Below are 15,617 nucleotides of genomic sequence, written 5' to 3'. Positions count from 1 at the left end.
AAATTCCTCATGTCAGCATTCAAGTCTCTACACACATTGACCTTGTCTTCCCAGCTGGCTAGCTCATTGAGGTTAGGAGTATGTTTCTTCAAAAATCTGGCATAGTGCAGTGAAATCTGTGTGTGTGTGTGTGTGTGTGTGTGTGTGTGTGTGTGTGTGTGTGTGTGTGTGTGTGTGTGTGTGTGTGTGTGTGTGTGTGTGTGTGTGTGTGTGTGTTTTGTTTTGTTTTGTTGAATGGAATCATTAACATTATTCTCACACACAATGATTGCCCAGCTGGAAATAATATCAAAGGAAAACTACAGCCAGAAAGTAAAGTGGTAAAAACAGATTTTATTCAGGAACTATTACAAAAGGGGAAAGGACACCTCAGTATAGAGCTAGAATCAATTCTGAATATAGCATATTTGACAAGTGGGGATTTATAGCCCAGGAGCAGGCTGGGGGTCAAGTGGATGGAAAACTCCATCTTTTGGATAGAACAGCAGCCACAGGTGAGACCGACTGTGGACAGTTCATTAGGCGGCTTTCCTTAGTGTCTGATCTGGGAAGGGAGTCCTTGAGACAGGAGGGTAGAAGGACTAGGACTAGGTGGCAGGAGTGAAGCCGTCCTCAGGGCGACTTGGAACCGCCTGTCTGCCCATTACCTTTAAAAATAACTACCTGGTCAAAGGAGGACCATGAGACTTAGCCCCCTTTCTCAAAGGAGGAGCAACTTCTAAGAAGGGGCACAATAATCCTCCATAGGCACCCAGGATATGACGGTTCACTGTGTAGCTGATCACCGTAAATGATGAACTGCTGAATAGGAACAGTATCTTCCCCTAAGGCTGAGTAACCCTTGAAGGATAATAAAAGCTTTCACTTAAGGAAGAAGGGGGTCTTAACATCATCTCAGAGGGGCTTTCTCTTAAACTTTTCCTCACTTTCGCTACCTGGCTTGCTCTTGAATTCATTCTTGTGCAAAGCCAAGGACCCTCTTGGCGAGGGGCTTGAGACCCTCCCTCTTTGGGGGTCTCACCCTATCCGGCCACATCCTGATTTATTTTCAGTGTCCCTCAGCTAGAGTTGACCTGACCCCCAAGTTACATGGGGTCTGTAGTAATAAAAACACAAACCAAAAACAAACTCAAGGCCTGCCGGTGGCTCACTCGGTAGAGTGCGGTGCTGATGACACCAAGGCCACGGGTTCGGATCCTATATAGGGATGGCCGGTTTGCTCACTGGCTGAGCGTGGTGCTGACAACACCAAGCCAAGGGTGGAGATCCCCTTACCGGTCATCTTTAAAAAAAACAAACAAACAAACTCAAAGGAGGCCTTCGCGTTGCCACTCACGGCCTCAGCCTGGCCCTCGCACAGCTGTATTAACCCAGGTCTGGAGGCGAAACGCGCCACACCCAGCTCCCTGCAACCACGCCCAGCGCTGCACCTGCCCCCGACCGCTCCCCGCGCAGACTCAGTGCGGGCCCTCAAGGACACCGCCCAACTCTCGCGAGACGCCGCGTCTCCCCCCACCTCTCGCGAGAGCGCGGCACCACCCACGTCGGCGTCTCCGGAACAACGGCGATGGCGGTCGAGCGGCTCTTCTCTCTGGAGCTGCTCGTGGACTGGGTGCGCCTGGACGCCGGGCTGTCGCCGCCGCCGTCCGCCCTGCGCCCGGCCGTGGCCTTCCGCCTGCTGGACTTCCCCACGCTGCTGGTGTACCCGCCGGGCGGCCCCGCCGCGCCCGCCCCGGAGCCGCGGCCTGGTGTACTGGGCTTCGGCCGCGGCAAGGCCTGCGTCTTCTGCGTGAGCGCCGCCGCCCTGCCGCGCCTGCTCGCGCATGCGCCGCTGCTGGCGCTGCTGCTGCACCAGCCCCCCGGCCGCTCGCCGTCCGCCCCACACCTGCTGGGCACTTGCCGCGTGCCGCTGGCCGCCGCGCTCCCCCAGCCCCGCCGCGCGCGCTTCGCCCTGCGCGGCCCCGCGGGGCGGCGGGTCGGGGACGTGGAGCTGGTCTATCGCCTGACCGAGCTGGGCGCCCCCGAGCGGCCGCCGGCCCCGGAGCCAGACCCGGGAGACGCCGAACGGCCTCTGGGGGGCTCCGAATCCCCGGAAGCGCAGAAGGAGCTGGAGGAGGTTTTGCTCCCCGGCGAGGCCGGCTCGGACAGCGCGGGTCCTGTGCGGAATGGCGAAGCCACCTCTGCGGCCACTCGTTCCCGTGCCAGCGGGGGGAGGAGTATCAGCCCCATCGACCAGGATGTCACAGAGCTGGACATGGAAACCAACACGTTTTGCCCTCCTCCTCTGTATTACACTCATTTCACCCAAGGAAAGACGCCTCCTGCACCAGGTAAAATCACCATCGAGACTCAAATGCATGTCCCCGAGAAACTGGATGATGCTTTTCCGGAAGAAAACCTTGTAAAGCCCCCAACACATACGAGTCCTCTGAAACATACTATTTCTGCACCGCCGGAAAGCTCTCCAGTACCTATAAATCCTCCACCTATTCAGGATATGGGGGCAATGAACCAGACTGCATGTTGCCCTCAAACTGAACAAAGTAGAATTAATACAATAAGTCAGCTGCCTTTGTTAAATGCTTTGTTGGTTGAGTTATCCTTGTTGTCCAACCAACCCATGGCAAGCGCTGCTCATGTGCATCCTCACTTAGCCTGGTTATATAGAACCGAGGATAAGAAGGCACCAGAATCTTCTGCCAAATCCGTGTGTCCATCTGCATCTGAGAAGGATAAGCTTTCTATGGGGGAACATGAAAAGTCAGTGAATGCCCACTGTGGAAAGAACCAGGTTGATACCCTTAAGAAAGGTAAATGTCTTGAAAAGAACAGTGGTGCTCCCCAAAAAAGAGTTTCAAGGGGGAGGCCTCTTTATGGCTTAACCAAGACACTGAGACTGCGTTTGAAGCAGACAAACCCTGCAATGTTGGCAATACATGAAAAGAGAGAACAGCATAGAAAAATGCAAACACAAATGTCGGGTGCAAAATTCAGAATCCCGTCATCCCAGGTGAAAGTGCTAAGCTTTACAGAACAAAGTCAGAAGCCACACCAACTGCTCGAGGAGAAGTGTTTCGATTCAGATGGATCTTTTGTTGAAAATGGTGATACCTCAAGGCAAAGTGGTGGCGTTTTTGCTGAGCCCAGCACAACTAAAGAAAATAAACTGAAATGTACAATTGAGAAAAAGACAGTTGATTCTGGTGAAAATAGAGCCAATAATGGTACACTGGAAGAAGTCGTGAGTACCATAAATTCCATTATTCCAGAAAGGTTTACTCAGACAAATATTTTGGGAGGAAAAGTGGAAATGAAAGTACAAACTCCAAGTGTCTCCCGACAAGATGCTACTGTTGACAGAATTGTAGCAGATAAAGAAATAGGTGATAGGCAGGTCGAAACCACAGATGACAACATTCTTACTGCAGAGAGGAGGGAAAACAGCTCAAGTAGCTGCAATGAGAGCATCTCAGAACTGAAGTTTTCAGATGACTTCACCAGCCCTTGCTATTCTGAAGATTTCTGTACCACCGAGGACACCAGCAGAAGTTTACAAGCTCACAAAGGCAGTCCAGGAGCAGAAAATCCAAAATGCAGTCAACGTACAAGTCAGTCTAGTGAAGCGGGATTGTCCATAAGGAAAAATAGTAGTGGAAAGAGTTCTATTCCTAGCCCCCCGTTTTCAGCTGGATCGCCAGTACTCTCATGTAGAAGATCTCATATTTCAAAGATCCAGGATAAAGGTTTGGAGGAAACATCTATTGTCTCTACCAGTTATTCGTCTTCATCACTTTGGACTGAGGAAAAGGAAAACCAGGTAGACCAAAGTAGTAGGCATAATTCTAAAGTTGCAAAGAGAGATCAAGACATCTCTGTTAAACTTAAAACAAGAACTGGTTGCAAATCCTTAGAAAAAAGCCAGTCACTGCGGACATCTCAAGAGAGTTCTTATCTGCCATGTAATTTGTCAGAACTTAAGGTCCTGGATAGCAGTATATCAGATCACTTTGAAGAAGATAATGATGACTTTGGTTCACTAAATATTTCCAAGCAATGCAAAGATATTTGTGAACTAGTAGTAAATAAATTTCCAGGATATACGATGTAAAAATATGTGCTTTAAAAAAAAAACAAAAAAAAAAACACAACTCTTTGCATTATTTTAGTACACAAATTTATGTGAATAATTCTTTTTAAAAATATAAGTTAGCCATTCCTTTGATGTTTCAATGGTATTCTGCCTTTAAATCTGATAATACTGAAATCACCTCACAACCTAGGTAAGATTTCTTTTTAAGTTGTTTAATCTTATAAGAATGAAAGTATCTATCGTTTTAAACTATCTCTCTCAAAGTATCTAACCTAAAGTATTGATTATCCTGAAGATGAATTCGTGTGTGCCATTGAAAAAAGAATGCTAGTTAATTAGGATATTCTCATTTCAATGAGAATAAGTAATTTAAGAAATATAGAAGACGTACTGTATAAGATGCATGAAGAAGGTACAAAACTATTTAAGATATAGCCCCTGCTGTTAGAAGAGCTTACAGTCTTATTTATTTAAGAAGTCTTCCTTGATATGTACATGTCTCATGTCCCCAGTAGGTGAAGTTTCTTTTATATGCTGTCATAGTGCTCTGTATCTTTTTTAAAAAAACACAATTTGTGTGATTACTTGATTAATGTTTATCTTCCACTAGGCTTAAGTTCTGTGACCAAAGGGACCGTATCTCTTCTACACATCAATGTTGTCTCAGTGTCTAGTACAGTGCCCGGCACGTGGTTGGGGTGCAGTAAAAACAGTTGTTGAAGAAATGAATGAAGGCCGGGCATTTAAAATACTTATGGGAGGGAATAGGACTAAACAGTGGAAACAACAGAGACCCTAAAAATTGCAGAAAATCCTTACTGGAGACATGTTTGACTGTAATATTTTTGTTTTGCTTTGCTGGGTATAAACAACCTTCAGGTGTTCTTTAAAAGTACTTGGAGGGGGAAACTAGAAAAGGTGTCTTCTTATACAGTTTCTTTATAAAGTTGAGTTTATTGTTAGTCATTTCAGGTTGTTCAGTAATTATTTTTAATGTATGCAAGTTTGTTTTTATGAGGTCTAGGGATCATTTCTTTATAATTTCTTCCATTGGTTTTATATTTAGTCCTTATTCTGTGTTCAAATATTTACATATATTTTCTTCTGTGTTATATTTAATTTTTAGACCTTTTAATATATCTAATATTTTTGAATGTATGAGAGCGGTCCTAATTTTCCTTTCTTTATGAGTAATTAAGCAATTATATAGATATTCTGAATGACCATAATAAGAGGATTTAGATAGGTGGTAAGAAGAGAAGAGGATGTTACATTTTGGGGAATTATATGAATTAAAAAATGATGGGAATAAACATGGTGTGTTGATAGGACAGCGAGAATATTATCTTGATTAGAATAATAGGTTCATGCTACAAGTGGTAGAAAGGAAATTTGTTGAGTAAGAAGAGTCCTAAATTGTAGAGAGTGTCAAATGCCAAGCATAATAATAAAGTCCTTAGTAATAGGAACAAGAGAATTTTAGGTTATAAGTGAGCACCAGTAAGTAGTCATGACATTTTGAATATTTTAAATTATTGAAAATAATTACCTAGAGGCACAGAAATTATGCCCGAAAAAGTTTTGAAATATGAAAGTTTTTTAATGGCTAGTGGCTATGATCTTCGTATTTCAGTAAATATAAAGTGTATGGTATATTATTTCACAAGGTCAAAATAACTTAATGCCAGGTACTGTAGCTAGATAGTCAAATGATGACATCTGTGTAAATAGTTTAATAACAATTATTTTTTACTATGGAAGAAACAAAAATATAAATAATATTGGAACGTCAAAGAAATAATTCCTTAAAAATCGTTTTATTTGGCTGAGAATAAGTCATTGTCATGATGAGAGCAGGTGAGGAAAACGATGGTTTCAGCGTGTCTAAGGCACAACAGAAACCAAAGAACTTTTAATTACAAAGCTGAGTAGCTGAACAAGCTTCTCCTTGAGTTATTTCATGAATTCTTATTTCTAGCATTGTGGTATTGGTTTTTCCAGCCTAATTCTAGTGAAAATATCTGTTTTCACATATTCAGTGCTTCCTATTCATAATCTATTTCATGGTATTAATTCTACAGTCTATGAACCTCCTTTTAAAGAATTTCATAATAATCACTACTCGTGAAGGCTTATTTATCTCAATTGCTTAAAATTATTGAAACATGAAGTGGTGCTTCTAGGTCACAAATAAGGGAGACCTGTCATTTTATTTTAAAGCTGAATGGGACAGAGTCTAAGAAGCAAAGTAAGCCACAGGTGTGATCTCAGGACCTACCTCCATGTGGAGTTAATGCTTACATTTAGGAGGCAGCTATCAGTCATGACAAGTCCTTTGAACTCTTACCATGAACACATTCACAGGTGCATACAACATGTTGTTTTTCCTCTAGTCCTATGCATGCTGTTGATGACATTTTCAGATACAAAGAACAACGTTATTGAACTTCTGTCATGCAGTTATTGTGGCTTTCTGTTGAGAGCCACTCCTTCCAGTCTCAATGAATTTATATATATTTTTGTGTGTACAGGCAGTGGATTTATTATGGAATGATACTTACAAGACATTTATTTGTAGCAAACACATAGGTCAGCACCATAAGTTAAAAAAAAAACCACTTGTTTTTTAATTGCTACATTGTGTTGTAGGCAAGGCAAAGACATTTCATAACAAAAACAGCAACATGTAAATAAGATAGTTTCGAGTTTGTTGAGTCAAACTGTCCTTAGGCCTAGAGAAATAGTCATTCTTCAGGCTGTTTATATTTTAATTTGGATTAAAATTTCTAGAGAGTTGTACACAATGTCAGTATAGGGGCCAAGACTTGCTGGATCCTTCTGCTCTAACTTTTGACCTAAGACGATACAAGGAGAACTTGCTTAGCCGAGGACCAAGGCATTCTTACTGATTTTCTCCTGCGATCTAACCGTGGTTCTAGGAGGTAACAGATTTCAGGGTGAGCATCATTGTGTTGCCGAAGTATTTCCTTATTTTCCAAACACTTGTTAAGTCTCTGTCATACTAACGTATCTAGAAAATTAATCTAGAAAAAATCAGGAAATTCAGATAAAAGTTTTTTGCTTTAAAATTGTCTACTAAGGAAAAGTTATAGTCCTTTCCTTCTAAAATCCCACTAAAACAGCAGAAGAGATGTAATAAAAAGAATGAACCCTGGAAAACAAGGAAGATGCTGGCAACGGACAGGACAGTTTGAGGAACTTCTGGAGGATACAAAGATGAGTGAGTAGGATTAGGTTGGTGAAAAAACTCTATTAGAAATTCCTCTTCAACACAGGGTGCTTCAGCATGAGGGTTCTGCGGCAGAAATGAGATCGTTTTCTAACAGAGCATCAGATAAACTTCAGGCTCAGGGCTTGGGAGCAAAAGAGGTCACGGGGCAGAAACAGAACCCTGAGTACAGTGGAGAAACTGGGCCTGGACCAAAGGTTATCTACTAGAAAAGGTGTGGGGCCAAAGAGACAGGTGAGTATGTTTTTGCTTTTGGCACCAAGTCATATCCAAAGTGTGTCTCCATTTTACTGGGGAGACTGCTAACCCTAGGGGCAAGTTAAAGTGGTATAAACCTGGTCTTTAGAGACAGATGAATGGAGGTGCATCCTTGACTATGTAATATTGTCTCTTGGACACGATTTCTTCATTATGGAATTGGTTTCAGGATCGAATCGAGTAATTTGGGTATGGCATATATGACAGTGAATGTGAGTGTTGGCAGGTGTATTTAATGCCATTCCAGGAATGAACCATGGTATCTGTATTCCCACCCTAGGGGGATGTATTTTCCATTAAAACTTCAGTCGGGAAATCACCTCCGCCTTCGAAAAGGCTTCAACAACTCTCCCCTTGCACAGCAAGGCAAAGAAGTTTGCGGAGATGGAAGAGGCGGCATAGAGGCTTCTGGCCATGGGAAGGAGACTGTTCAGGTGAGAGAGCAGCAGAACCACAAAACCAGGCAGGATCCCTTCTCAGAACTTAAAGCCAAGTGGGGCATCTAGCTCTGTGCAGTGCTGGGGGCAGGGGAGGCACAAAGCCTCCCTACCGTTCTGTAAGAGAGGGAACTGAGCCAGAGCATAAGTAATGGCAGAATTGTCTAAAATAGTCATAAAGTGGTGCATCAGTGCAGAGCGCCTCCCTGCAACCCTGGGTGCGGGGCCCCTCCTACAGGAAACCTCCTGAAAGGTCTTGTTTTGCTTTGTTTTTCCTGTCTGTATATTCACGTCTTTTCATAGGAGGTATACAGAAGTGTTTGCTCCTTTCTTTTAAACGCCCTGGGGGTCAGGATGGGGTGAGTGGGGAAGGGGCCGTCATGATGCATTGTAATAAAATAGCCAGAGCTCATAGAACGAGTTGGGAAGGGAGGAGACTTAGCTTTCAAACCAGATATTGTGACTGAGTAGGACCCGTGACAGCAGGAATCCGTGAAAAGGTTTGGGTTTACAAAAGAATTGCTCGTCCTTGTCCAGGAACAGGACAGGATAGGAGATTAGACAAGCTCCGGAGTGATAGAAAGACAAGGTAGCAGCTGAAGGGCATGTGTCGGAAAGAACAAACGTGGTATGGAAGAGGTCCATGAGTCAGTGAGTGAGCTGGTGACTGCAGGATCAGCTGTGCTTGCAGTTCGACTGTAGAATATTGTGTGTTTTGTTTATTTCCTTTTTCTCGGTTTTAGTAGAGTTCGTTCTGAAGGATCTTCTGGTTGGGCTATAAGAGCGATAGGATATGCTTTTGGTTGTGGCTCATAATCGAGCTGGAATCCTAAAGGAGAAGCAGGTTACCCAGAGTCTACCTCACGAAAGACAGAGAAAAAAAGACACAGGGGCTCTTGGACGCCGCTCCCTTCTACCCAGAGACTTCTCTTCCAGTTGTTCTCTCCTGAAGACCTGGGAGTTTTGCATTTTGTCTTATTAAGGGAAACTGTTCCGTTACAGCATCTCCCACCCATCTGTTGCCCCAAGTGCCGCATCTCATGACTTGTGATTTCGGTGTCAGCCCTGCGGAGGGAATAGGGACTGAATTCTGGACTGAGTGACATAAAAAATAATGGATTGCTTTAGATGCAGAGGAGCCTTTTGTTCAGAAGACTTGGACTGAAAATTATTGCTTGAATATTCGGAATTTTAAAAATATTTCCAAGTACTTGTTTGTGTTTTTTTTTTTTTTTTTCAGCATCCAGTGAACTTTATTGAAGAGAAACATCTGCTGAATCACTGAGAAGGGGAAGACATCACAGAGAGGAACTCCTAATGACCACGAGAGGCCATAGGTCCCGTGGCCCCCTCCTCCCGGGGTTCCTGACCAGGTGCCACATCTGTCCCTCATGCTGTGGCCCTCCTGCCACCTTCTCCCTTCCTTAGGGCCCCCGGATTTTCCTCTGGCCAGGACGGTGGACTCTGGCAATGTCCACTCACTTGAGGGATCCCCCTCCTGGGCTGACCCGCTGGGCCAGGTCCTGCCCTACGGCCTGCACAGGACAGTCACAGGACACTGGAGAACACGGGAGGAAACACGCCACTGAGCAGAGGAAACCAAGGCACGAGTAACAACATGTTGAACGTCAGAGCTCAGGGTCTCCAGGAGGAACTGCTCAGATAATATCACATGCATCCCCACAAGAACAAGCAGCCGGTGGCCTGAATCTACACTGAGAAAGTAGAGGTAGAGCTGGCGACACGACTAGAGCCAGGAGAGCCTTGGTTCCTCGCCCAGAAGCTCACAGCACGTGCCCGGGCCCAGAGGTTGCTGACCAGGTAGGACAGGATGCGCCCCGGGGTGGACATGGGCCTCACGGCTTTGCACAGAAACGATGGCAGTGGGGGTTGGGGGGGAATGGGAGCGCTTGCTTGATATGTGAATCATTCTGGGGCCAACACAGATAAGGGTGGGCTTCCCAGAGAAGGGATCAGCCTGCCCTGGGACCGGGAATGGGAGGACCCCTCTTGGGAGACCCAGGCAGCTGGCACCCTTGAAATGGCCTCTTTCCCCTAATGTCTCCCAGTCCAGTGCAGGTGGCAGCTGTCTTCAGGTCCCTCGTCCAGCCTTGGCCGGCCACTCAGGGGGGCCTCCAGCACAGCTGCCCGAGGTGGTGGGGTGTGGGGCAGGGCTCGTCATCCACGGGTGCTCAGCTGTGGTCCACTGTGACAGTCCCAGGTTCCCCTTGCCTTCTCTCTCCTGTGGCTCTGCACAAACACAACAGAACGAGACAACACCCCCACTCCTCTTCCTCCTCTTGCTTTGGAACAAATTCTTCCTGCACCCCCACTCTGGCCGAAGCCAGCTGTGGGGACAATGGCCCACCAGATACCCAGCACCCCTGCCTGGGGGTCTTCTACTCCCAGTCTTCGGTCTTTTTGCCCACAGAGCCCTGTCAGGCTGCAGAGGGAGAAAACTGCCTCTCAGCTGGCATGGGGCTCCCTGGGCCTTTGTGTCTGCTGCCCTCAGCTCAAGGGTGCTCCCTGCCTGGGGCTCCCCTAGAGCAGTGGAGATGATCCTTGAAAGAAAGTGAGCTGAGAGACTCGGGCTACGCGCAAAGCGATGGGCAGCCCGGGACTGCCCTCAAAATGGAAGGCAGCACCAGGTGTGGGGGTGGTAGAGCTTATATAGGGTGCCAGGGGCTGGCTTCTACAACCAAGGAGGGGCGTTACGTTAATGGAGAAACTATGCAACCAGGGTGGAGAAATGCACCCTTGCAGAAGCAAAAGGGTTTCTGTTTAAGTCACGAGGCTTCTTGTAAAGGGAAGGGGGGAAGGGGTTTGGTGCTGGAGTGGAAGACAAGGCCAGTGACTATTTTGTGCTTATTGTGTGCACAGTGACCCTGGTCACGTCCAAAATCTAGGCTGGACCCTGAAGCCTCCCCTCCAGGGTATTACTTCTCTGCTTGGCAGCTCTTCCTTGCCAGCACTGGCTCCTTCTGGCTGGGGCAGTCCCTGGGCAGGCTCTTCCAGGCCCCACACTGCCTGGGGGGCCCACGAGCATGTTTATTTTAGCTCAGAGTGCACAGGGTGGGCGTTAGGGGCTGGCCAGATGACTGGGCTCATGCTTGGGCCAGAGCCCTCAGCCATAACTTCTTTTTTTTTTTTTTTTTGTCTTTTTTTTCGTGACCCGCACTCAGCCAGTGAGTGCACCGGTCATTCCTATATAGGATCCGAACCCGCGGCGGGAGCGTCGCTGCGCTCCCAGCACAGCACTCTACCGAGTGCACCACGGGCTCGGCCCAGCCATAACTTCTTGAGCCTCAATTTTGCTGGGGTCCCCACCCGAGGCTTGGGCACCCCATGTGCTGGGTGCAGCAGCTCCCCACTTGCATGTCTGGCACCTTGTCAGGGCCTTCCATGAGTCACGTGGGGTTTGGTCTTGGTTGGTGGAATCCCTTCCAGCTGGTGGAGGAGGAGGGGGCAGGGCCTGGGCCTGGCTGCCCTGCCCCTCTGCCCACCTCAAGTCAACTGTTGTTGGCCTGGGCTGTCCCTTCCTCTTGCTACAGTGTCTCTGCTGCCTACAAGGAGAAGCAGTGCCTGGCTCTTCTGAGCCTAGGGCTCGTAGGGCTCGGGGTGGCTCACGGCCCCATTCCCCGTCTCATTTCCCGATGCTGCTGACTCTTCTACTACAAGCTGTGGCCTCCACGTTAATGGAGGTTTGTTTTCAGCCACGGCACATGCTGCCTAGCCGTGGCCTTTGTCCCCAGTGCTGTGGCTGCACAGCAGTCGCCTGTGCTGCATTGATGGGCGAGCCCCTTCCTGCAGGGTCTGGCTGCTGCTCTCGCCAAAAGACCCTGCCTGCATGGTGACCTGAGCTGCTGGGAATGCCTGCCCGAGGCCCCCCACTACTGCCTGCCTACCCGAGGCCCTCTGGCCCCTTCCCACACGACTCTGCTTCTCCGTCACCGCCATGGTGGTCTCCCGCTTCTCTTCATCTCCGATGAGTTTCATTAGCGCCATAAAAGTGGGAGGACACTCTTGCTGATCCAGGAGCTGGAGCTTGTCTCAGAGGGTGTTGGTCACGGAGGCCCTAGTGAGAAAATGTTTCAGGCGAGTCATGTCTGTGCTTTGCTGTAAGAGGCTGTGCTGCATGGCTTTCTGCAGGAGGGGCTCTAAGCACAGTAAGTAAGCAGAGACTTTCTCTTCGGTCTTCTGAAAGGTCTGAAGAAACCTAACTGAGAGGTTCTGAAGTCCTCTTTATTCCCAAAGATCTGCTTCAGGGAGTCCAGGCACTGCTCCACAGTGATAGAGTCATTGTTGGCCCAGAGCACCCGGATGATGGACAGCGCAGGGCCGCCTAAGCTCTCCAGCAGACCGCGCCTCTTCTCCACCTCAGACACTTGCCACATCAGCATCATCTCAGTGACCTGCTCCAGCCACCCTTCAGAGGTCTCTTCGCCTGGGCCTGGGAAAGCACTTTCAGTTTTCGGTACCACATGCTTTCTTCCAGAGCCTGCAAAACTGGTGGTCTGACTTGGCTCGAGCCTCTAGCTCCATGTCCTCAGGGGCCAAGGTGCTATAGGCCAGGGCTTTGGCCACATCTACCGTTCTCCAGCCCTCATCTTTCAGGAAGTAGTTCAGTCTATTGATAAAGTCTTCATCTGAGTTAAGGGGTTTTACCACCACCTCTCAGGTGCCCCATTTCCTGGTATCTGACTAGGGATCGTAACATAATTGACAGTGTCAGCCAACTCGATGAGGACTGCCTGTGGCATTGTCTTCCCTTAGGAACATTCTGCCCAGCACCCTGTACGCACACAGGGGCTGCAAGCCTGCCTTCATGGTCTCTTTAATTTCAGCCTCACTATACTCCATGGGGATGCCCGTGATCAATAGGGCCTTCCTGGGATCCAGGTCCATGCCCTTGCACCAATCTTCTAACGGTGTCACTGCCATTTCTCTTACTGCCTATGGATTGATCTAATACTAGGGCAGTAATGAGCTCAGTGCTTCACCAGGACTCAGATAATTCTGAGCCAATGCCAAGGAGGAAGGCAGAAGTGTCCCAGGTTTCCACAGCCTCCTTTTTCTGTGGATTCCTCCTTGAAATCCGTGTGCTGTGGACGCCCTGCTGAGTCGGGTCCCGCTAGCAGTTCAGATGCTGCTGCGATTCCGATTCCACTAGCACTCAACACTTGGTCTGCCCTCTAGCTCTGTCCAGTCAGGCAGATCCAGAGGTAACGGGTCTTGCTACACTAGATCTATCCAGAGCAAGACAGAGGTATTTTGGTGTGATTCTGGTCCATGTCTCCCAGCTCAGGTGGTGCCAATTCTAAGTCACCACAAGGACTCTGGTACAGAGATACAGGAAACTACCCAACTGGGGGCTGCTGCTGGAGGTGCCTTCAGGTCAGAGCATCCGTGCAGTGCAGACACCATGTGTATGGCCCTGCTGCTGCCGCGATGCAGACTGGGCCACGAGGCCTTTTAAACTGTTAATGTGAACAGCATGGTACTCACGTTGGTGAGGTAGGAGTGATGCTTTTATTTTGTCATGTGTGCATTCAATGGCCTTGACTCCATGTTTGACCTCCTCTGCACGCTGGTGTGGGGGTTGGGTCCCCAAGTCTTAAGGCAGCTCTGCTCCTGTGGCTTTGCTGGTCTCAGGTGATGCTTTAGCTCTCCCAGTCTGCATTGCACACTGGTTGCTCCACAGGTCTGGGGTCTCCATGGCAGTCCTGCTCTCAAGGCTCCACTAGGCATGGCACTGTTGGGGTTTCTCTGCTGCAACTAGTTTCTGAGACTGGGAAGTCCAAAGTCCATCCGGCGGTGGTGACAGTGATGCATGGGTCTCACATTGCAAGATGGTGGAAGCAGAGAGAGCAGAGCCAGAAAAGCATTTGTTAACCTGAGGTTTTAAAGATCTTTCTAATCTCCTGAGAAAGCACTGGGTGTAAACGTCTTTTTTTTTGTTAACAAAGGGCTCCATGTCCTGGATATTCTCTGTAACAGCCAGAATTCAGGTCTCTAGGAAGACAGAACTTCCGTTTCAGATAAAGCTTCCTTCCAGTCTGGTGCTGCTTTTCTGCAGCACGTGACTTCTTGGTGCCCCTTCCTTCCTCCTCAATCACCACGTGGGTTCCTAGTGTCGGCCTCTCAGAACCAGTGTGGGAGGCAGGGTCTCACTAAATGATGGCCTCACTTCTCACTGGATGACAGAAGTGCTAAAAAAAAAAAAAAAAAAAAAAAAGGAACATGGTAACATGGTTTCCATTGTATTCATTAATTTTAGCACTAACATCTCCCTCCCCTGACTAGGGCTTTGCAGCCTGTAAGGGGCTCCCACGATCTCCCTCCTCTTCACGGGGACCCTGCGAGCTACACACCCACTCAGATGCGGGGACTGGGGCTGTTCCCATGTCCATCATCTTTGTCACTTCCCCAGAGAAACTGGAAGGCTCTCAGCAATAAGCCTCAGAAAAGTAATGTTCCTTCAATACTCCTAATGTCATTTTCAGAATCAGAGGGGACAGCAATGGTAAATTCCAATTTTTTCTATTTGTTGTTATCTTATTGTGGCGAGAACATACGGTATGAGATCTTCCCTCTTAGCAAGTGTTAACTTGTACAACACATGATTGCTGAGCACAAAGTCTGGAGCTCATTCGACTAGCTCGACTGAAACTTTATGCCGGGTGATTACAACTTTCCATCCCCCCGCCCCCAGCCCCTGACAACCATGCCAGTCTTGGATTTTATGCACTGGACTATTTTAGATGCCTCGTACAAGTGGACTCACATTTGTCTTTCTGTGACCAGGTTATTTCACTTAGTGTACTGTCCTCCACGTTCATCAATGTTGTCCCATATTGCAGAATTTCCATCTTTCTTAAAACCAAATAATATATCCCATTGTATGTCTTTACATGTTTTCTTTATCCATTCATCTGTCAGTGGACATTTAGGTTGTTTGCACATCTTGGCTATTGTGACTGATGCTGCAATGAACATGGGAGTGCTGATTCCTGTTTGAGATCCTGATTTTAATTTATTTGAATAAATACCCAGAAGTGAGAAATTGCTCTGTTTTAGCCCTTCCTTTTTCATGTGTGTGTTTTATTATCTTCCAGCTCAATTAAGCAATTGTTTTTACTGAACCGATGTATGCTTTCCTACATCGAAAAGAAGTGTCCATCTCTGTGCTGAGAATATAACTATACCGTCATGAATTTAAGTGTGGTATTAAAACGGAGCTGAAATTGTTAGACAATTATTGTTAGAAAAAGAAACTTGAATTATTAGAAATTTGGAGCTAGAAAATTCTTCAGAAAACATTTAGTTCAACTCCTTCACTCCTGCATTTTTTAAATAAGGTACATGGTCCAGAAAAGTGGAGTTTGCTAGTCTGTTACCTGCTACTAAAAGATTGTTTTCTTCAGAAAATGCCACGTCACGTGTCCAATTGGGAGCATAGCAAACCAATATTGTGTGTCTGGCAGACATTCTATAACATTTGTATTGAAAACACTATTGAAAAAGTCAGATGTCAGAAATCATCGTCTTCCCTTGGAAAGGCGTTTCCATTTGGGCTAGGGTC

The 15,617-nt window shown here is 47.2% G+C and overlaps 1 protein-coding gene and 1 pseudogene across 4 annotated transcripts; one reads left to right on the top strand and one right to left on the bottom strand.

Annotated features, from left to right (window-relative positions):
- The first annotated feature begins 1,560 nt into the window (after window positions 1–1,560).
- Window positions 1,561–15,088, top strand: MAP10 (microtubule associated protein 10). Of its 4 annotated transcripts, XR_010022316.1 has the most exons (5): window positions 1,561–3,817; window positions 7,879–8,032; window positions 9,276–9,856; window positions 11,587–11,736; window positions 12,240–15,088. XR_010022316.1 is itself a non-coding variant. In XM_063082751.1 (3 exons), exons 1-3 carry the CDS (start codon window positions 1,568–1,570, stop codon window positions 9,293–9,295), a joined length of 2,424 nt encoding a protein of 807 aa, XP_062938821.1. In that variant the 5' UTR covers window positions 1,561–1,567; the 3' UTR covers window positions 9,296–10,811. The 4 variants fall into 4 exon arrangements, 1 of the variants encoding a protein (XP_062938821.1); XR_010022317.1 differs by lacking the exon at window positions 11,587–11,736 and having other exon boundaries at window positions 12,290–15,088; XR_010022315.1 differs by lacking the exon at window positions 11,587–11,736.
- Window positions 11,633–12,976, bottom strand: LOC134366525 (paraneoplastic antigen-like protein 5; annotated as a pseudogene).
- Window positions 15,089–15,617: the final 529 nt, after the last annotated feature.

This window comes from Cynocephalus volans, chromosome 18 (assembly GCF_027409185.1).
Source record: "Cynocephalus volans isolate mCynVol1 chromosome 18, mCynVol1.pri, whole genome shotgun sequence".
NCBI classification, from domain to species: Eukaryota; Metazoa; Chordata; class Mammalia; order Dermoptera; family Cynocephalidae; genus Cynocephalus; species Cynocephalus volans.
Note: the sequence above shows the minus strand (reverse complement) of the source record. Positions and strands in the feature narration are given on the sequence as shown.